This window comes from Protopterus annectens, chromosome 2.part1 (assembly GCF_019279795.1).
Source record: "Protopterus annectens isolate FY-2018-M chromosome 2.part1, PAN1.0, whole genome shotgun sequence".
Lineage (NCBI taxonomy): Eukaryota > Metazoa > Chordata > Ceratodontiformes > Protopteridae > Protopterus > Protopterus annectens.
In genome coordinates, this window is record NC_056729.1 from 1,465,996,657 (window position 1) to 1,466,013,966 (window position 17,310).

At 37.7% G+C, this 17,310-nt stretch overlaps 1 protein-coding gene across 1 annotated transcript in view; it reads right to left on the reverse strand.

Annotated features, from left to right (window-relative positions):
- The window catches only part of WDR19 (WD repeat domain 19), a 3,663,919-nt gene that overhangs the window by 2,569,265 nt on the left and 1,077,344 nt on the right, over positions 1-17,310 (reverse strand). Inside the window, exon 15 of the mRNA XM_044062937.1 lies at positions 18-167. Within this exon, the coding sequence (XP_043918872.1) occupies positions 18-167 (150 nt within the window). The remainder of the gene's footprint in view (positions 1-17; positions 168-17,310) is intronic.

Here is a 17,310-nt window from a genome sequence, read left to right on the forward strand (position 1 = left end):
AACACAAGGTAACATACTGGACAGTAAACAAAGCCATCACTCTTGTCATCAATGAAGACCAGTCGTGTTCCACTGGGGTCAGGGAAGATCTTCCTCACACTCATGGCATGCCGATATTCATTTATGTACTGCCAATCTTCAATGAAGAAATAGTGAATAACACCTGCCTGGAAAAAAGATACAGATAAGGAAGACATTTCTCCTTACAAAAAAAAAAAAAAATACAGTTCTTTTATTTAAATCACAGATGTTTGCCCACCTGGTTTCAGTAGTTCTCTTTTAAAGAGCCAAGCCTGAAAAAAACAATTATACCAGGAATGGATTCTCACTTCTCAGTTTTTTGTATGGAGTCACAGCAATACTACTTTTGTCTGCTCATCAGAAAGAAATGTGCCCATATACGTTCATAGGTAAGCACTAGGCTAGCCACCCTTGTGGCTATTTGTAAACCTACCCAATTTCCCTTTCAAAGGTAAGAATCAAGCCCATTACCTAGTGACTGAGAGGTAAACACCTTGACCATTATACCAACACCCAACCTCCCGTATACTACACACGGGTTCCTATTAGAACTCCGAACGTTTGAAATGTCGAATGTCATATGGTCGACACTATATGATTGACATTTCAAGAGTTCGAAGGTTAAACATAATGGCGCCATTTGGTGCAGAATGGGAGACTTTCCCTTTTCTGCACTGAAGTGTGATCTCGGAAATGGTATATTTAAGTAGGGGGGGTGTGAGGGGGGCTAGCCTCCCTGCCTGCACTGTTAAGGTAGTTTTTTTTGTTTTATTATATACTCAAACTTTTAAACTTCGATCATATGTTGTCAAACATACTCATCAAGTTGCTTCATCATGGCTGGAAGGTGCACAAGGTCTACAATAGTTCTTTCTGCTCCAACTTGGTGCATGGAAACTTTCAGAATTACTTGATAAATTATCCTGCTGTCACTACAGATACCAGTGGGTAATCTTCACAAAAGTAGCTCTTTCATGAGGACAAACTTCTATAGGAAATTTCTACTCACTGATATCAGGCACAATATACCCAGTTTTTATCAGATGACTTTGATGATCATCATCTTCAGTTCTTGTAGCAGCAGACTCAGTGAAATGTATTTTAAATAATTAACAGTAGTAATACTAAGAATTGTAAACATGCCATAACTACATATGATTAATAACTGAACTTCACTATAGAACTGGAGTCATTCAGACCCAGGTATGCAAACAAAAGAAGCATGATGCATGGCTATTCCTACTGCTACAAGGGAAGGTAGTAGAGTTCTGTGACGTACTTATCATAAGTGCTGATTAAGTGAAGTGTCTTGACAGTACATTATCCGAATAAACACACATAATGATGATTCTCTGCCCAAGATAAATTTCCTAAGTAATAAATGAGGTGCAGAACAGGAAAATGTAACTGACGGTAATACAAATTATACAGAAACAAATCCAGATCTCCTGGATACATTAACAGAATTTGGAAGCCATAAAGTTGCAATACAACATTTTTACACTATATGCTTCTTAAGAATGGTAGAGGTTGCATAGTTCCCTCCAGAACTGGGTTACAAAGTCAAAGGCTGCACTAGATTATTCTTTACCACTTCTCCAAGCTGCTTTGGTATACAGGAGAGTGGCATCTCTCCAGAAAGACCACCATAATGTCATGGCATTTGAGACCCATGTCTTCTAATATATCCAGTCAGAAGTTGTTTCACCATTATTTTTTGAACACCTTTATTGAATTATCACTTACAACATAGGCAAACATGCACATATACATGAAAACAAACCAATTTAACACGTTCATAATCACAAACATTACATATCATATATATTCTGTTATACAATCATCAAACCAACATTACATAAATTGATAAATTCCTGCTTTCCCTTAACCCTCACTTGTCTTCCAAAACATTATTCTGCATGTATTGTTCCCACAGTTTCCATTTTTCTATTAAATTTGTTCTTATCCTTTGCTAAAGATGCCACTTCCAGTTCTTTTATCTCTTTTCCAATATTCACTACTTCAAATACAGTTGGTTTAGACTGAGTTCCATTTTCTAGTAATTACTTTTTTGGCAGCCACCAGAATTAAACGTAATAAGGCCTTACTATGTCTAAGCAATACAGACCCTAGATCCCAGCTCAAAAAATAATTTCCTTAGTCACACCCATTTGCTCACTCTATTTTTGACAGAGTGCTCTGCAGGGAATTTTTGAGGTCTGTCAACTCATTACACTCCCAAGGCATGTGTGTCCAGTTATCTACTTCTTCCTCATCACACCTCCAGTATTTGACATCTACATGAGGAAAAATAGTAGAATCTACTTGGAGTATAAACATATCTACGCAAACACTTCCAAGCAAAAATCCTAAATCTTATGGACTTTGTTGCATATTTGGGAGCCATGTATATGTCCTCCCATTGTTTCTTTGTGAACTGCTTATCCAATCTCTCTTCCCAATCTTTTATAATCTCCTTTGATTTATTCCTATAGCTATCATGCAATATTTTATCCTCTTCTTTTTCTTTCGGCTGTTCCCATTAAGGGTCGCTACAGTGGATCATCTGTTTCCATTTCTTCCTGTCCTCTGCATCTTGCTCTGTCACACCAACCACCTGCATGTCCTCTCTCACAACATCCATAAACCTTATCTTAGGCCTTCCTCTTTTCCTCTTACCTGGCAGCTTCATCCTTAGCATCTTTTTCCCAATATACCCAGCATTCCTCCTCAGTACATGCCCAAACCAATCCAATCTCGCCTCTCTGGCTTTGTCTCCAAACCGTCCAACCTGGGCTGACCCTCTAATATACTTATTCCTACTCCTGACTACCCTCATCACACCCAGTGCAAATCTTAACATCTTAACTCTGCCACATCCAACTCTGAATCATGCTTTTCTGTCAATGCCACTGTCTCCAACCCATATAACACAGCTGGTCTCACTAGCCTCTTGTAGACCTTCTCTTTCACTCTTACTGGTAATCGTCTGTCACAAATCACTCCTGACACTCTTCTCCAACCACTCCACCCTGCCTGTACTCTCTTCTTCACCTCTCTTCCACACTCGCCATTACTCTGAACTGCTGATCCCAAGTATTTAAACTCATCCACCTTCACCAACTCTACTCCCTGCATTCTCAGCATTCCTCTACCCTCCCTCTCATTCACACATATATATTCTGTCTTAGTCCTGCTGACCATCATTCCTCTCCTCCATAGAGCATATCTCCACCTCTCCAGGGTCTACTCAACCTGTTCTCTACTCTCACTACATATCACAATGTCATCTGCAAACATCATAGTCCACTGGGACTCCTGTCTGATCTCGTCTGTCAACCTGTCCATCACCACTGCAAATAAGAAAGGGCGATAAATGGGGAGGGTTGCGTCAAGAAGAGCATCCGGCGTAAAACATTTACCAAATGAGATATGCCGAAACCAATACAGATTTATCATGCAATATTTTATATGCTCTACTAACTAAACCTTTTTTAACAGTAGCTTCTATTCTAGATTCAAATAACTCTACCAAAGCAGGTCTTGCACTTAGAATTCCCTATTCCTTTTTCCTTGCCTATACTCCGATATCAATCCCTGATAGGGAAGGCAGTCTCTAGTCTGCAGTCCAAATGTCTTATTGGTCTCTTCTGATTCTATTACATTTCCCTCTCTATAGCTATGTGTTCACAATACCATGGTTCCTTTGCAGTTTTCTCCAGTAAATTCCAACCTCCTCCTGCCTATTCTCTGTACCCCTAATTGTAGATGCCTATTGGCAGAAATTCCTTTCTCCACTCTCATATTGGCTTAGTTTTTAGACTACTTTATTAATATAATATTATGTATGGCTGTTATTCTTCTAAAGTATCTCCATCCAAAATCCCACTCTCTCCTTATTTCTTGTTCCACCCTGCTTCATTATCATTATTTCATTCCACTTTGAATTATAGCTTTCTGTTTGTGTTATGTATATGAGCCTTGACTGTGCAGCTCTAAAATATCCCCTGAAATCAGGAAATCCTAAAACATCTTGTTCAATTGGATCAACATATCCCACTTGAATTTTGCCCTCTTCCTCTCCCAAATAAAATCTTTCAACTTTTTATTAATTACTGTATACATCTTCTCCGCCTGATAAAAATATGTGTGACCTGTATCTGGCCTGGCCTGTCCCACAAAGGACTAAAAACATTTTCACTACTTGCATCTTGCTATCCACATGCATAAATAAGAACTTCCAGTTTCTCACTTTTTGTATTATCTTTTATTTAGTCTCTTCCTACATATCCTTAGCTGACATCACAGATCTTTTAACCCATACCCCTAAATACTTATTTTTATCGTGCTCCTATAAATATGGGTATTCCTGAACCAATTCATGTATGGATACATAATACAGCTACAGCTTTTGCTTTGTCTTCATTAATTTTGTATCCCAAAAAGACATGAAACTGTCTCAGAAAGTTCCACAACAATGAGATGTCATTTTCTGTTTTTATCAGGTACAAAATATCATTATCTGCAAATAAAGTCAACTTCTCTTTATTACCGTACCTATTATTACCTTTGAATTTCTGAGTCCTTTATTTTCTCTGCCAATACAACACACACAGTGTAAAGAGGGCAACCCTGTCTGGTTCCTCTTTTCAGGCACAACGTATCAGAGAGGAACTCTGATACTTTAATTGTTACCTCTTTTCCCTCATACATTCTATGAATTAACCTTATTATTGTATCAGGGAACGTAAATGCTTCCACTGCTCTACTCATAAAATCCCAGCTTACTCTGTCAAATGCTTTCTCTGCATCAAAACCCACTAACAATAGTGTATATTTTCTTACAGTCTGCTTCCCATTGGATCATTACTATTCTATTAATGTTTTCAAATGTTTGCCTCTCCTCCTCAAAACCACATTGACCACATCTATTTAGCTATTATAGACATAAACACTTTATAATAATGACTTAAAATTGAAATGGGCCTATAAGAAACTAGATCTGATGGGGCTTTACTGTCTTTAGGTATTAGAAGTTTCACAATTATTGACCAAGATATACAGTGCATTGGGACTTTCAAGTTGGCTGCACATAGGTTCATAGGTTGGTACTAGGCTATCGGCCCTAGGGCCTATACAAGCCTAGCCATAACAATTCCCTGGCTAATTCTTCCCACACTATTTACTTCCCTGGGCCCCCTGTCTAGCAGGGTGACTGACGTGATCTTCTGGGTGAATTTCCTTTCTCCCATCCAATTGTCAAGGTTCCTTTTGAAGAGGGCCAAAGAGGGGCTCTGCTTCACATGTATGGGCAGTCTATTCCAGAGTGTGGGGAGTCTCTGGGTCAGGAACCTATCCCCTCCAGCGTGTTCTGTTTACTGTGATGACAAGGTTTAGATCCCTGAAGTGTGTGGCTCTGAGGGATTGGGATTTCTTTAAGTGTAGCATGTCCAACAGCTCTAGGTTTGACATGGCCTTGTATGCTAAGCAGAGATCGCCTCTGAGTAGATGATATGTGACAGAGTATAGCTGGAGTTTTTTAAGGCGGTCAGCATAGGGCATCTGCTTTACGCCTGTGATTCTTTTAGTGAGGTATTTCTGATGCCTTTCCAGTTGTTGCAGATGTCTTGAGAGGTACATACCAAACGAGGCGTTGTATTCTATAATGGGTCTAATGAGGGATGAGTACAGTGGGACAATGACCTCCTTTTTTCTGGATGCAAAGCCTTTAGTGATGAGGTGTGCCACATAGAAGGATTTCCTGATTGTTGTGGCGATGTGGTTATCGAAGGTGAGTGGCAACTTAATTTTAGCTCTGCCAGTGTGAAAACAGAAACTCAGAAGAGAGACAGTAACTCATATTTCCGGGTAAACTTCTGTAACTGGCTTGTAAGCGTACTGCCTAGATGTTAGCAAAAAGAAATTCATAGAACCTGAAACAAAATCAATCATAAAGGTGAGGGAAAAACACTGACTGGGAAGAATTCTGCAGCTTTTCAGCAAAAAAAAAAAGTGCAAGCTCCAGCTTTGGTGCAAGACATGACTTCCAGTAACCTCAATGAAAAAATATGTCAAATGTACTCAGAGCTGATTAAAATAAATGAAATACTGATGGACTATATCAACTAAAATAACAAAAGGCTAGAAAAATTGGAAGAAGCCTTAAAATGATATGCAGATCAGATGATAAAACTGCAAAAAATCAGAGGCTGAAATGAAGAAAGGGCTGGCTGAATATGTTTCAAAAAATAACAGAATTAGAAGACAGAGCATGTATGGAAAACCTGAGATTTTCTGTTGTACCAGAGAAGCTGGAAGGAACAGCTCATTAATTTTATGAAAGCACAAATAAGCAACTGGACTGGTATTTCACAGCAAGAGTTGTTAATTCAAAGGGCACATTGTGTGTATGCTCCAAACCTGCCCATGAGAAAGCAACCTAGACCTTCAATAGTAAATATGCAATCGTTCCAGCAGCAGAAGTTGATTCTAATGAAACTGTGGCAGGAGGACAAAGTACTAAAAGTGGGAGACAAGAGTGTTTGTGGAAAATGATAACAGATGATGAGTACATTTATTCCACTAATCAAGGAATGTCGAGAAGTAGGCATGAGATTCAAATTGCTGTACCCAGCTTTCTTTAGAATAGTCTTTCCTGATGGAACAAAATCATTTTTTGATGCAACACATGCTGAGGAGAAAATAAAAAAAGTTTGTCCAACATAAAGTGAGCTGTGAATCAGAAGGCGATTCTGCTTCTTGTTCTTCTGTTAATAAAGACCACAGAGAGACTATGCCAGCGAAACCTTTTCCAATGTTTCAACGGAAAATGCTTGAGAGATGTAAAAAAGGACAAGAACTGACTACAAATACCGAGAGTACGTTGGAAAGGAAGCAGAGACTAGGTTTGGGAGATGAAGAGAAACAGGAATAAAACCAGAAACTTGGAAACTGACAAATAAATGTGGGATTAAAAAGCATTAAATATATTTACAAAACATCAAGTAACAAGCAACTGTAGAACCAAAGGATGTCACCAAGCACAGTAGTTCCCAAAGGACAATTTATTTAGCATTTTCGTCTTGTATGTAACAAAAGACTTCATCAGAATAAAATGAAATAGTAAAACCATGGTATATAAAACACCACAATTAAGTCACATGTAGTGTATCTGCCAATGAAGGTACCAAATTAATTAAACAATTAAAAATGCAAACAGCAACCTTAAATTAGTACTTAATCCAGGAATACAAATGTAAAAACTAGATACAATAAGCTTGTAGCCTAAGAAAGCTACTTATACTAAAAGTGTCATTAAGACCTGGAAAAACATCTGCATTTAACCTAATTTGCCAAAGAAGCTCTTGAAATTGTACCATATCAGCCCAAGGTCCCCTAAGGTCTTTTCTGTGCTTGACGACATCCTTTGGTTCTACAGTTGCTTGTTACTTGGTGTTTTGACTTTTGTGGTTCTTGGTTCATATTTGTAAAACATGACAGAACAAGAAAACCTGGAAATATTGGACCTTTTTTACTCTGTTAAACTTGTAGGGGACACATTTTCATGTCATTAACGTTATGAGAAACAGTTAGGCGAGGGGGAAGAGGGGGGAGGGAGACAGGTAACTGCAAGTAAAACAAAATTTTGTTCTTAACAGTAATACTTTATTGTGCATGATAAAATCTGCATGCTTTAAAGTAAAGTTTTCTCAGTTATTTAAGTGCAATGGTGATACGTAAGTAAACAGATGCCCATTTTTCCCTTCTTTTCTCTTTCTCCTTGTTCAGTTTTTTAAGAAATGTAGGCATTGAAATGTAAAAAAAGAAGAAAAGTCTGTTCAAAACAGTATGATACAAGAAAAACTGAAATGCTTTTTCTCATTCTTGCATACAGAAATGACTGGATTAAGGCCCTTTGCCTTGATCTAGTAACACGTTTTAAAAGAAAGCAAATAAATAAAAAAGAACACTGAACATAATAAAGCTTTCCTCTATTAAATAAATAAATAAACAAACAAACAAATATGTAGAAGCAACTCTGTATCTGTTTCTCATGTCTCCATGGAGACAATCTGATAAAGAGCAATAAGAACATAGTACTTCTTTCTTTTAATGGCTTTCTTTCAATGACTAGTAGATAATGTTTTCTGAAAACATTCAATGTTTTCCCATTTTGGGAGTGCAATAAAGATAAGACAACATCAGACAGCACTTAATAGAAGCACAGCCTGTACCATGTGTCTTAAGATGGATAGCCTTCCTTTTAGGTTAACCCAAGTCCATGAGTGCGACTGTCAGTTTGTGACAATTGTTCCTATTAGGGATGTAAAACTTCAATATTTGATTATGTACATAGTTTTGTGTGTTAGTATTAAACTAATAGGTTTCAGGGGTATAATTCAGGGTGTGTTTGTTTGATGGCTTTCAATGAAACAACATTTTCTAAGATGTGACATAGGCTCAAAAAGAATATGACAAGAAACAACTCTATAAAAGATCAACCTGCCAAACATTAGTGTGTGCATGTAACACAAACGCTGGAACTAGATACTTATTATCTTTAAATGCTAATGGTCTCACAGATATACACAAAAAAGAAAGAGTAGTACGCTACATTAAAAATGTAGAGTGCAAATAGATATGCTACAGAAGACAAATTTGGAAAGAAATGAACATGTGAATTTGATAAAGAAAGGTTTTCTGGACAGTCATTCAGTGGAATACCTGGGACAAAAGAAAAGAGGACTTACATTAACTGCAAGAGGAGTTCTAATAGTGACAGAAGAGGTTAAAAAAGATAACAATTGTAGATTTGTAGTACTAACGTGCTACTGGTAAAGGGGGAGGATTACACTGGCATGTATTTATATTTCACCTAAAACTGCTATAATGGAGCTTAAGAAAAGTCTAAGAGAAATAATCAGCTTTCTGCAAGGAATATTACTTATAGGTGGGGGCTTAGAACTTGATGTGCAGAAGTGAAGATGTGTCTGGGGGGCCCCGAAGGGAAAATATAACAAAGGAGGGTAGATTTTTGAAGAAATTTTGAAAATATTTGACATGGAAGATGTGAATTCAGTAGTATGAGTTCGGAGTGAATTTACACATTTGATTCTCCAAGATACAAAAACTGGGCTAGACTAGACTGAATTTACATTTCACAGGAACATGTGCATCAGAACTGAAAGTTCTGATGCACATCCAATAACTATTTCAGATCCCGCACCAATAATAAATAAAATAAAAATGCAGGGTAATGTAATAAAAATGAGACACTGGCACTTTCCCATCTATCTGCTGAAAAGAGAGGAACTTAAGGAATGGGAAGTGGAAATAATCTGGGAGTTACTAGAGAAGACAGAAATTTCTTCTGAAAATATAGCTAGGGAGTGGGATAAAATTAAAGTGGAGTTTAAAATAGGGTGGAAGTAAAAGGAAGAGAGATAAGGTAAGAAGTAGCAACATTTTTTTGGGGGGACTGACAAATATCAAAGCACTGCAGAATAGGGGGGAATTTCACAGAACAAGAAGAGGAGTAACTGCAGAATACTAAGCAGAAAATAAAGGATTATCTTGATAATATGCATGAGTTTAGAAAGATTGCTGTTAAGCAACTGTTTTTTGATAATAATGCCAGACCACAAAAACTCTGTATATTGTATTAATGTTCCTAGGGAAGAGGAGGTGTATAGATTACTGGTAAATATGTTAAATAGTAAGGGTCCTAAAATATGGCCTTGAGGGACTCCTGTAGGGTTCTGTAGGAAGGGGGAAGAGTTGGTCACACCATTTTATTGCTTACTTCCAATCAAGTAGGTAGCTATGGAACCACTGAAGTGTGTTGGAGGAGCATCCTATGTTGGATAATGCATTAAGCAGTAAAGAGTGTGAAACTGTGTTGGAGGCTTTTGAGAAGTCCAGGAATACTGTGGATACTAGGTAACTTTGGTCCCTGGCCTTGTTAACAGCGTTTGTGAAGGATAGTGGTGCAGTGGATATGCTATGATCTGGCCTGAAGCCATGCTGAGTTTGAGTGAGCAGGTTGTTTTGGAGTAGATATTCATTAATTGTTGGTGTATACACCTTTCCATGACTTTAGATAAAGGGAATAGTATAGATATTGTGCAGAAATTGGATATTTCCTTGGAGTGTCCTCCTTTATGAATTGGTGTTATGTTTGACAGTTTCCATATTGTGGGCACTGTGGCTTCTGAAAGAGATCTGTTTATCAAAATGCTGACTGGATATGCAACTGAGTCAGCAGAGAGTTTCAGATATTGGGGTGGGAAGTTGTCTGCTTATGTGGAACAGGATTTTAGCTTGAGTGGTAGCTTTTTTATTTTAGAGGTAGGTATAAGCTGAAAGGTAAAAGTAGTGTTGGAATTATTTTGTTGGTTAGTGGCACAGTTATGGGATTGCTCTGTTGTGGGGGTTGTTAAAGTATTGCTGTTGGTTTTTAAATTTGGGTGGGTGTGTCCTGTGTTTTTAGTGGTGAGAAGGTCTGCTATGGATTTAAAGTGTTTGTTAAATTCCTCTGCAATTGGTGATGGGGAGGACATTGTGTGAAGGGGAGTGGTCTTTGTTTGAGCCTGGGTTGAGGAGGGTAGTTATAGAGTTCCAAATATTTTGGGGGTTTTGTTTGTGTTAAAGCTGGAGGTTAGTGTAGTAAGATTCTTTACATTTGTCGACTAGTTTGGTTACTCTATTGTGCAGTGTTTTAAAGGCTTAGAGATTTTTTGGGGTTCTATTTTGTTTTCGTTTGTTCTATGCAGTGCCTCTTTACTTCAAGAGATCAATACAGTTAATTGTTAGCCATGGGGGGTTTGTTTTCCTTACTCCCTTTGTTTGTACAGGGGCAAGACTATCAATTGTACTCATGAAGGTGATACTGGTATGGCATCATTGAGTGGTAGTAGTTTTAGGAGTGTACAGTTAGTTTTCAATAACAAATTGCTCAGTGTTTGTTGGCTGAGTCTTGAGGTATTTCTAACTGTTTTTATGATATTTTCTTGGAAGGTGGGCGGTTGCTCTAATAGCAAAAGCTGGAAGATGGTCTCTTACTGAGACAGAGAGTGTACCTGAGGAGGAGAACATGGGTGGGTGGAATACAAGGTCCAGTCTAGGGTGGAGTGACTAGTGAAGTCTTTGTTGCATCTTATAGGCTCAGTGATGAATTGTTTGAAATCGTATAGCTTTATATTTATGTTGTAGGAGTCTGAAGTAATGGATTGGCAGTTTATGTTTGTGCCACCTATGATTACTGTTTTTAGCTTGATGTTTTCTGTAGTCCATGACAGAATCTTCCAGGATTGGTACATTGTTTCCTGGTGGGATATAGACTATTATGATACATATTTTTTTCAGAGTTGTTAAGAATTGGGGTAGTTATTACTATTTCGGCATTATGGAATTTGAGTATACTGTGTGAGCATGTAGTTATGTTGAGTATGGAGGGATATAGGAGTGCTACTCCTCCACCATTCTTTTTAGGTCTGTCCAGTCTGTATATGGTGAAGTTAAAGGGTATAATTTCAGTGTCTTTTATGTGGGTGTAGCCAGATTTCTGTAAGGGCTAATATATCAGGTTTATTTTATTCTACCAAAGCATGCAGGGAGGTTATTTTATTGCATAAACTTCTTACGTTAATGGTAAACAGGTTTAAGGTTTTGAAATTTGTGTATTTGACCCAGGGTTTGCGTGTTATGTCACCACTCTGTATTAATTTCAGTATTAGGTAACTGTACAGTGGGTTATTTTTGGCTTTGAGGTTTGGCTTAAGGGCAAGAAAGAGGGGTTTGATGGTAGCACTGATTTTTATTTTTGTATTAGGGTTGTAGGGGAAGGGATAGTAAAATAGTTGAGGGCAGATATAAGGAGTAGTAACTTTGTTTTTGGGGTATGTTGGAGGAGGACATCGTTGTAGAGTAGCAAGCTATGGCTGCTTTATTTGTAAGTGTTGCGGTTGAGCTTAAGAATAATAGCGCTGTGAATAAAAAAAAGGATGAGAGTAATATATTTTGATAGGTATGGAACACTGTGGTGTGTAGGAGGGAGAACTGAGTTTATTAAAGTATAGACTGAATTCAATGGGTCTATATTACGTTATCGAATACTCATGTATTTGAAAATGTAATGGTCGACCCCTAATTGTCGAAAATGTCAAAAGTCGAACTTTTCAATGGGGATCTCCGTACAGTGCGGAAACTGAAGTTTTCCATTGTCTGCACTGTATGGCGATCTCGGAGTTGGTATATTTAAGTTGTGGGGGGTGCAGCCCCCTATGAAGGGGGTGCAGGGGGGCTTGCCCCCTGCTTACAGTGTTTAAATGGTTTGTTTGGGTGGGTTTTTGTACTTTTTTTGTTGTTCGACGTTTGATGTTTTCGACAATTAGGGGTTGACTATTACGTTTTTGAATACATGAGTATTTGATAAAGTAATATAGACCCGAATTCAATGCAGTCTTTGGGGAGTGGATAATTAAAAATTGTGTTTTAATTAAGGTTTAGGGGGATATATGAAGGACTGGAAGCAAAAATTAAAGTGGGTGAGTTCCACTCTGATAATTTCTGTTTGAGCAGAGGAACCAGGCAGGGGTGTCCTCTTTCCCCTTTATTTGCACTATATTTAGAACTACTGGCAAAAAAAGAGACTCCAAAATTCAAGGGTATAATTGGTATAGCAGTCAAGAAAAGCTGTATCTATTTGCAGATGATATTGTTTTCTACCTGATAAAAAAATAAAGGACATATCTGTGTAGTGGAACATTTTGAGGCATTTCCAAATCTTTTTTGGGATACAAAATCAATGAAGCTAAAGCAAAGGCATTAGCTGTAAATTATGTACCCACACATGAATTGGTTCACCAATATCCATATTTATGTGGATATGATAAAATAAAGTACTTAGAAGTATGGATTAAAAAGGATTCTGGTGTGGCAGCTAAGGGTATGTGGGGCGAGACTAAACAAAAAATAATACAAAAGTGAGGAATTGGAAGCTCTGTTGTATGGCTATGGATAGCAACAAACAAGCAATTAAAATTATTTTAGTCCCTTTAGTTTTATACACAGGTCAGGCATATTTTTATCAACTAGAGGAGAAGTCGTGGATAGCAATTAATAAAGAGCTGAAGCATTTTATCTGGGAAGGGAAGAAGCAAGAGTCAAGTGGGATAAGCTGATTCTTCCAATTGAACAAGGCAGTTTGGGATTACCTGATTTGAAGGGGTATTTCAGAGTTGCACAGTTAAGGCTTCTATATATACACCACAAGTAGAAGCCTATAATTCAAATTGGAAAGGGATGATAAAACAGGGGAGAAGCTCAAGAAATAAGGAGAGAAGCTCAAGAAATAAGAAGAGACTGTCGTTTTTGGCTGCAGATCCTTAAGAACAACAATGACCATACAGAATATTATATTCATAAAGTATTCTAAGAACTAAGCCAACATGGGAATGGAGAAAGGAGATTCTGACAACAGGGATGACTGCAATTAGGAATGCAGACAATGGGCAAGAGGAGGCCGGAATTTATTGAAGAAAACTGGCAAAAGGACCAAGGTACTGGGAGCAAATAATTAGAGGAAAAGGTAATGGAATGGGAAGAGACCAATAATTTATTTGGACTGCAGGCTAGAGATTGCATTCTCTATCAACGATTGATAGAGTATAGGCAAAGAGATAGAAAGAGGGGGTTCCTAAGCCAAACACCAACACTGGTAGAGTTTTTTTAATAGAATCTAGAAAAGAAGATGCTGTGAAAAAAGGAATAAATTAGTACAGCATACAAAATATTGCACGATAACTATAAGAATCAATCAAAGAAGGTTAAAAAGGATTGGGACGAGAGATTGGTTAAGCAATTCACAAAGAAACAATGGGGGATATATGTATGCCTCTTAAATATGCAACAAAGTCTAGAAGATTTAGGATCTTTGCTTGGAAGTGTTTGCATACTACTGCAAGTAGACTTTCCTCAGGTAGACAGCAAATGTTGGAGGTGTCATGGGGAAGAAAGAGGTAAATGGGAACATATTTTCTGGAGTGTAATGAGTTGGTAGATTTTAAAGATTCCCTGCAGACTGCTCTGTCAGACATACTGGGTGAATAAATTGCTGTAACTAAGGAAATAATTTTTTGAGCTATGATACAGAATCGGAATTGCCTAGATACAGTAAGGCCTTGCTGAGTCCAATTATGCTGGCTGCCAAATTAGTAGAAAATGGAAATCAAAGTATAAACCAATTGTAGTAGAAATAGCGAATATAGTAACAAAGATAAATAGAACTGAGATCTTTAGAAAAGGGTAGGAGCAAATTACATAGAAAAATGGGGACTGTGGGACCAATGCATGCAGAGGAAGAATAAGGTTTAAAAGAAGGAAGGATTTGAATGATCTATGTAATATTTGACTGGCAATGGATAGATTATAAGTGTTGCATAATGTTTGCAACTAAAATTATGTCAATATGGTTTGTGATGTATAATGCTTGCAAGTAAAATAGTTTGTTTTCATTTATATAAATGTATGATCGCCTATGGCATATGTGATGATTTAATAAAGATGTTTCTTGTTTAAAGAAAAAAAAAAGATATACAGGATGTGACGACCGTGCCCTGGCCCAGCAATCAAGGAACCTCAATCCTCACCACTAACACCAGGGAGGTCGTCTCATAGAAGAGAAAAGGATAACTAATACACACAGTAAAGTACAATTTCCGTTAAGTGCACACATATATCACAGTCAGTCTAGGGCTGGTTGCTCCTTTGCACATCAGGTCCCTAATAAGACTCCCCACTGGCACAGCTATAGGGTCCAGGTTTCAGCCTAGTTGGGCAAGCTAAAACCTCCAGTACCCTCTGTCCAACCAGTGCTTCGTGTCCCTGCCAAGTAGCTGACACACCACACACACACTTTGAGAAGAGGTTATACAACCACACAGAGACTCCTGGGAAAGGCTGGCACAGATTCTCCAGCTGTGCCCCTCTACCCAGACCATATGGTAGTAATTACTGCCACCACCCAGCTAATACTATCAGCTACTAAAAGGCCCTTAAAAAGGGTGTCCAATTATTACTGTGCAATGTTATATTCCAATGATAATGTGACTATACAGTTTAAGGCTTATTAGAGTGGCCTGTTACAATAAACTCTATAAATATGCAATGTACTCTAGAGCTTATCTCTACACAACCCAGCCACAGGTAAAAGGTTTTAAAATATTTAATAATAAATAATTAAAACACAAGACAAAACTACTAGACCACAGAGATATCTAAGAGTTCAGAGATCACACAGAAACTTAAAATACAGTAAGACAGGTCTGATTTCAAAGAAAAATACCTAATTAATCTTTACTAGCTTTAACTACTCCTACAAGAAATCACAGTGCTAGAAACTTACATGTGAGCTTAGGCAAAGTGCTGAGTTAGATATCCAAGATCAAAATGCTCTCAGTCTCTTGTGAGAAATAGTATTTAAACATTATTAACAAACATGTCTCTAAGGCCCTCCCAAATTACATCATTTTTGACACTTAGGTTTTCCCAGTATTCATATTGCATCATCTTAACACCTGTTCTGAGTTCTCAGGACACAAACTGCATTATTTAGCAATCTAAGACCTGCTCAGATACTTACAACAATACAAGGCATTTCACATATACACTCTAGCAGAAACTAAATCAATAAAGCACCTTCCACATGTACATTCTGGTCATAAACTTTAGCCTTAAAACAATGGGCATGAAACCTTCATCCAGATGCACTTGAGCCAAATTCTAATATGAAAGGGTCACAACATGCTTCACTGGGCCAGTAGAGTGCAATGTTGTCACATATTTTGCAGTTCCACATTTCGCAGTATTCTTTTACATTCAAGAAAACATGACTGTATTTTACATTTATTTACAAATGCCAGAATTATACATCAAATTATATTTGACTAGGCTGGCAGCCTTTGCCCATCTCTCCCCAATAGTCACACAGGGCATTGCATACAGTCATCATCATGTACTGATCTGCCTTTAGAAACACTTTTAAGTAGCAAGTTAATCCATATCACAGTTTCATGGTGACCAAACTAAACCCAATCTAAATCCAAACTGTGCATGTGGCAGAAAATAACTTGCAAGTTCAGGTGTTATGTACAACTACCTTAAACTGTCAGCTGACATCACACCATGAGTCAGAACACCTCTAAGTGAGGGAGCTTCTGAATAAAACAATGTTATACACAAATTGAGAAAAAGAAAGCACAATCACAGTGCCATCAAGGAGGGTCCCTGCCCATAGTTTTATTGTTATGGTGAGCATCTGCACTTAGCTGTGCTACCTTTCTTTGGGGAGAATTCCTGTACTGGTATTCATAAAATTAAAGAAGATTCACAAGCAGCTGCAGGGCTGACTCACAATGTATCACAACTGAGACAAGATTTTGTAACCTTACTTCCTCTAGGCTGGTCTCAATACATTGTAGTGCCTGGTATTGTCCAACTCTTGGAACTCCTTTACACTTAATCTTGACACATAGGTTGGATATTCAGTATATGATTCTAATTTGATGGAATCAGAGAGCCAAGTTGGTCTTTGACTTGACCACTGTCCCTTGAACTTATAAATGTGAGAATATGTATATAAAATGTAGGGTCTGCTACATCTTGAGCTGACACACTTTTGAAATAGGCAGAAAAAGTGGCAGAAGTCTTACTGGAATGTGCTTTCAGAGACCCTTTATAATGTTTACTTATTTAAATGATAACTCATAAATTATTAGTTTATTAGAAATGTAGTATAACTGTTATAATACACAAGCAGAAAGAAAGAAAAATGTATATACAGATTTACATAATGGATGCCAACATGTTCCGCTGTGGATAATTCATCATGTAATACACTTTAGTTGTGTAAGTGATTTTGTAGATTAGCCTGTGACGGGTCCATACTCCAGGCCAGCAATCAAAGAGACTCAATCGTTATCACTGACTCTGGTGAGACAGTCACTAAGACTAAAGATGGGTTCACACAGTATTAAGTCCAAACAAACACAGCCAGCAAGTGTTGGAAAATGCAAAGTCTAAATGATTTATTCAGACATGAGGGACAAATCCCCCTATAAATCACATATAACAAAATCAGACCGGTTTCGGCTCAACAAAGCCTTCTTCAGTGAAAGTCAAACAGTGAATGCCATAAAAAAACAGTTTATATACATATATGGAACTGGAAAACCACATGAGAACCAATCAGAATGAAAGATAAATAATTCAAAATTGGTCATTAAGACCAGG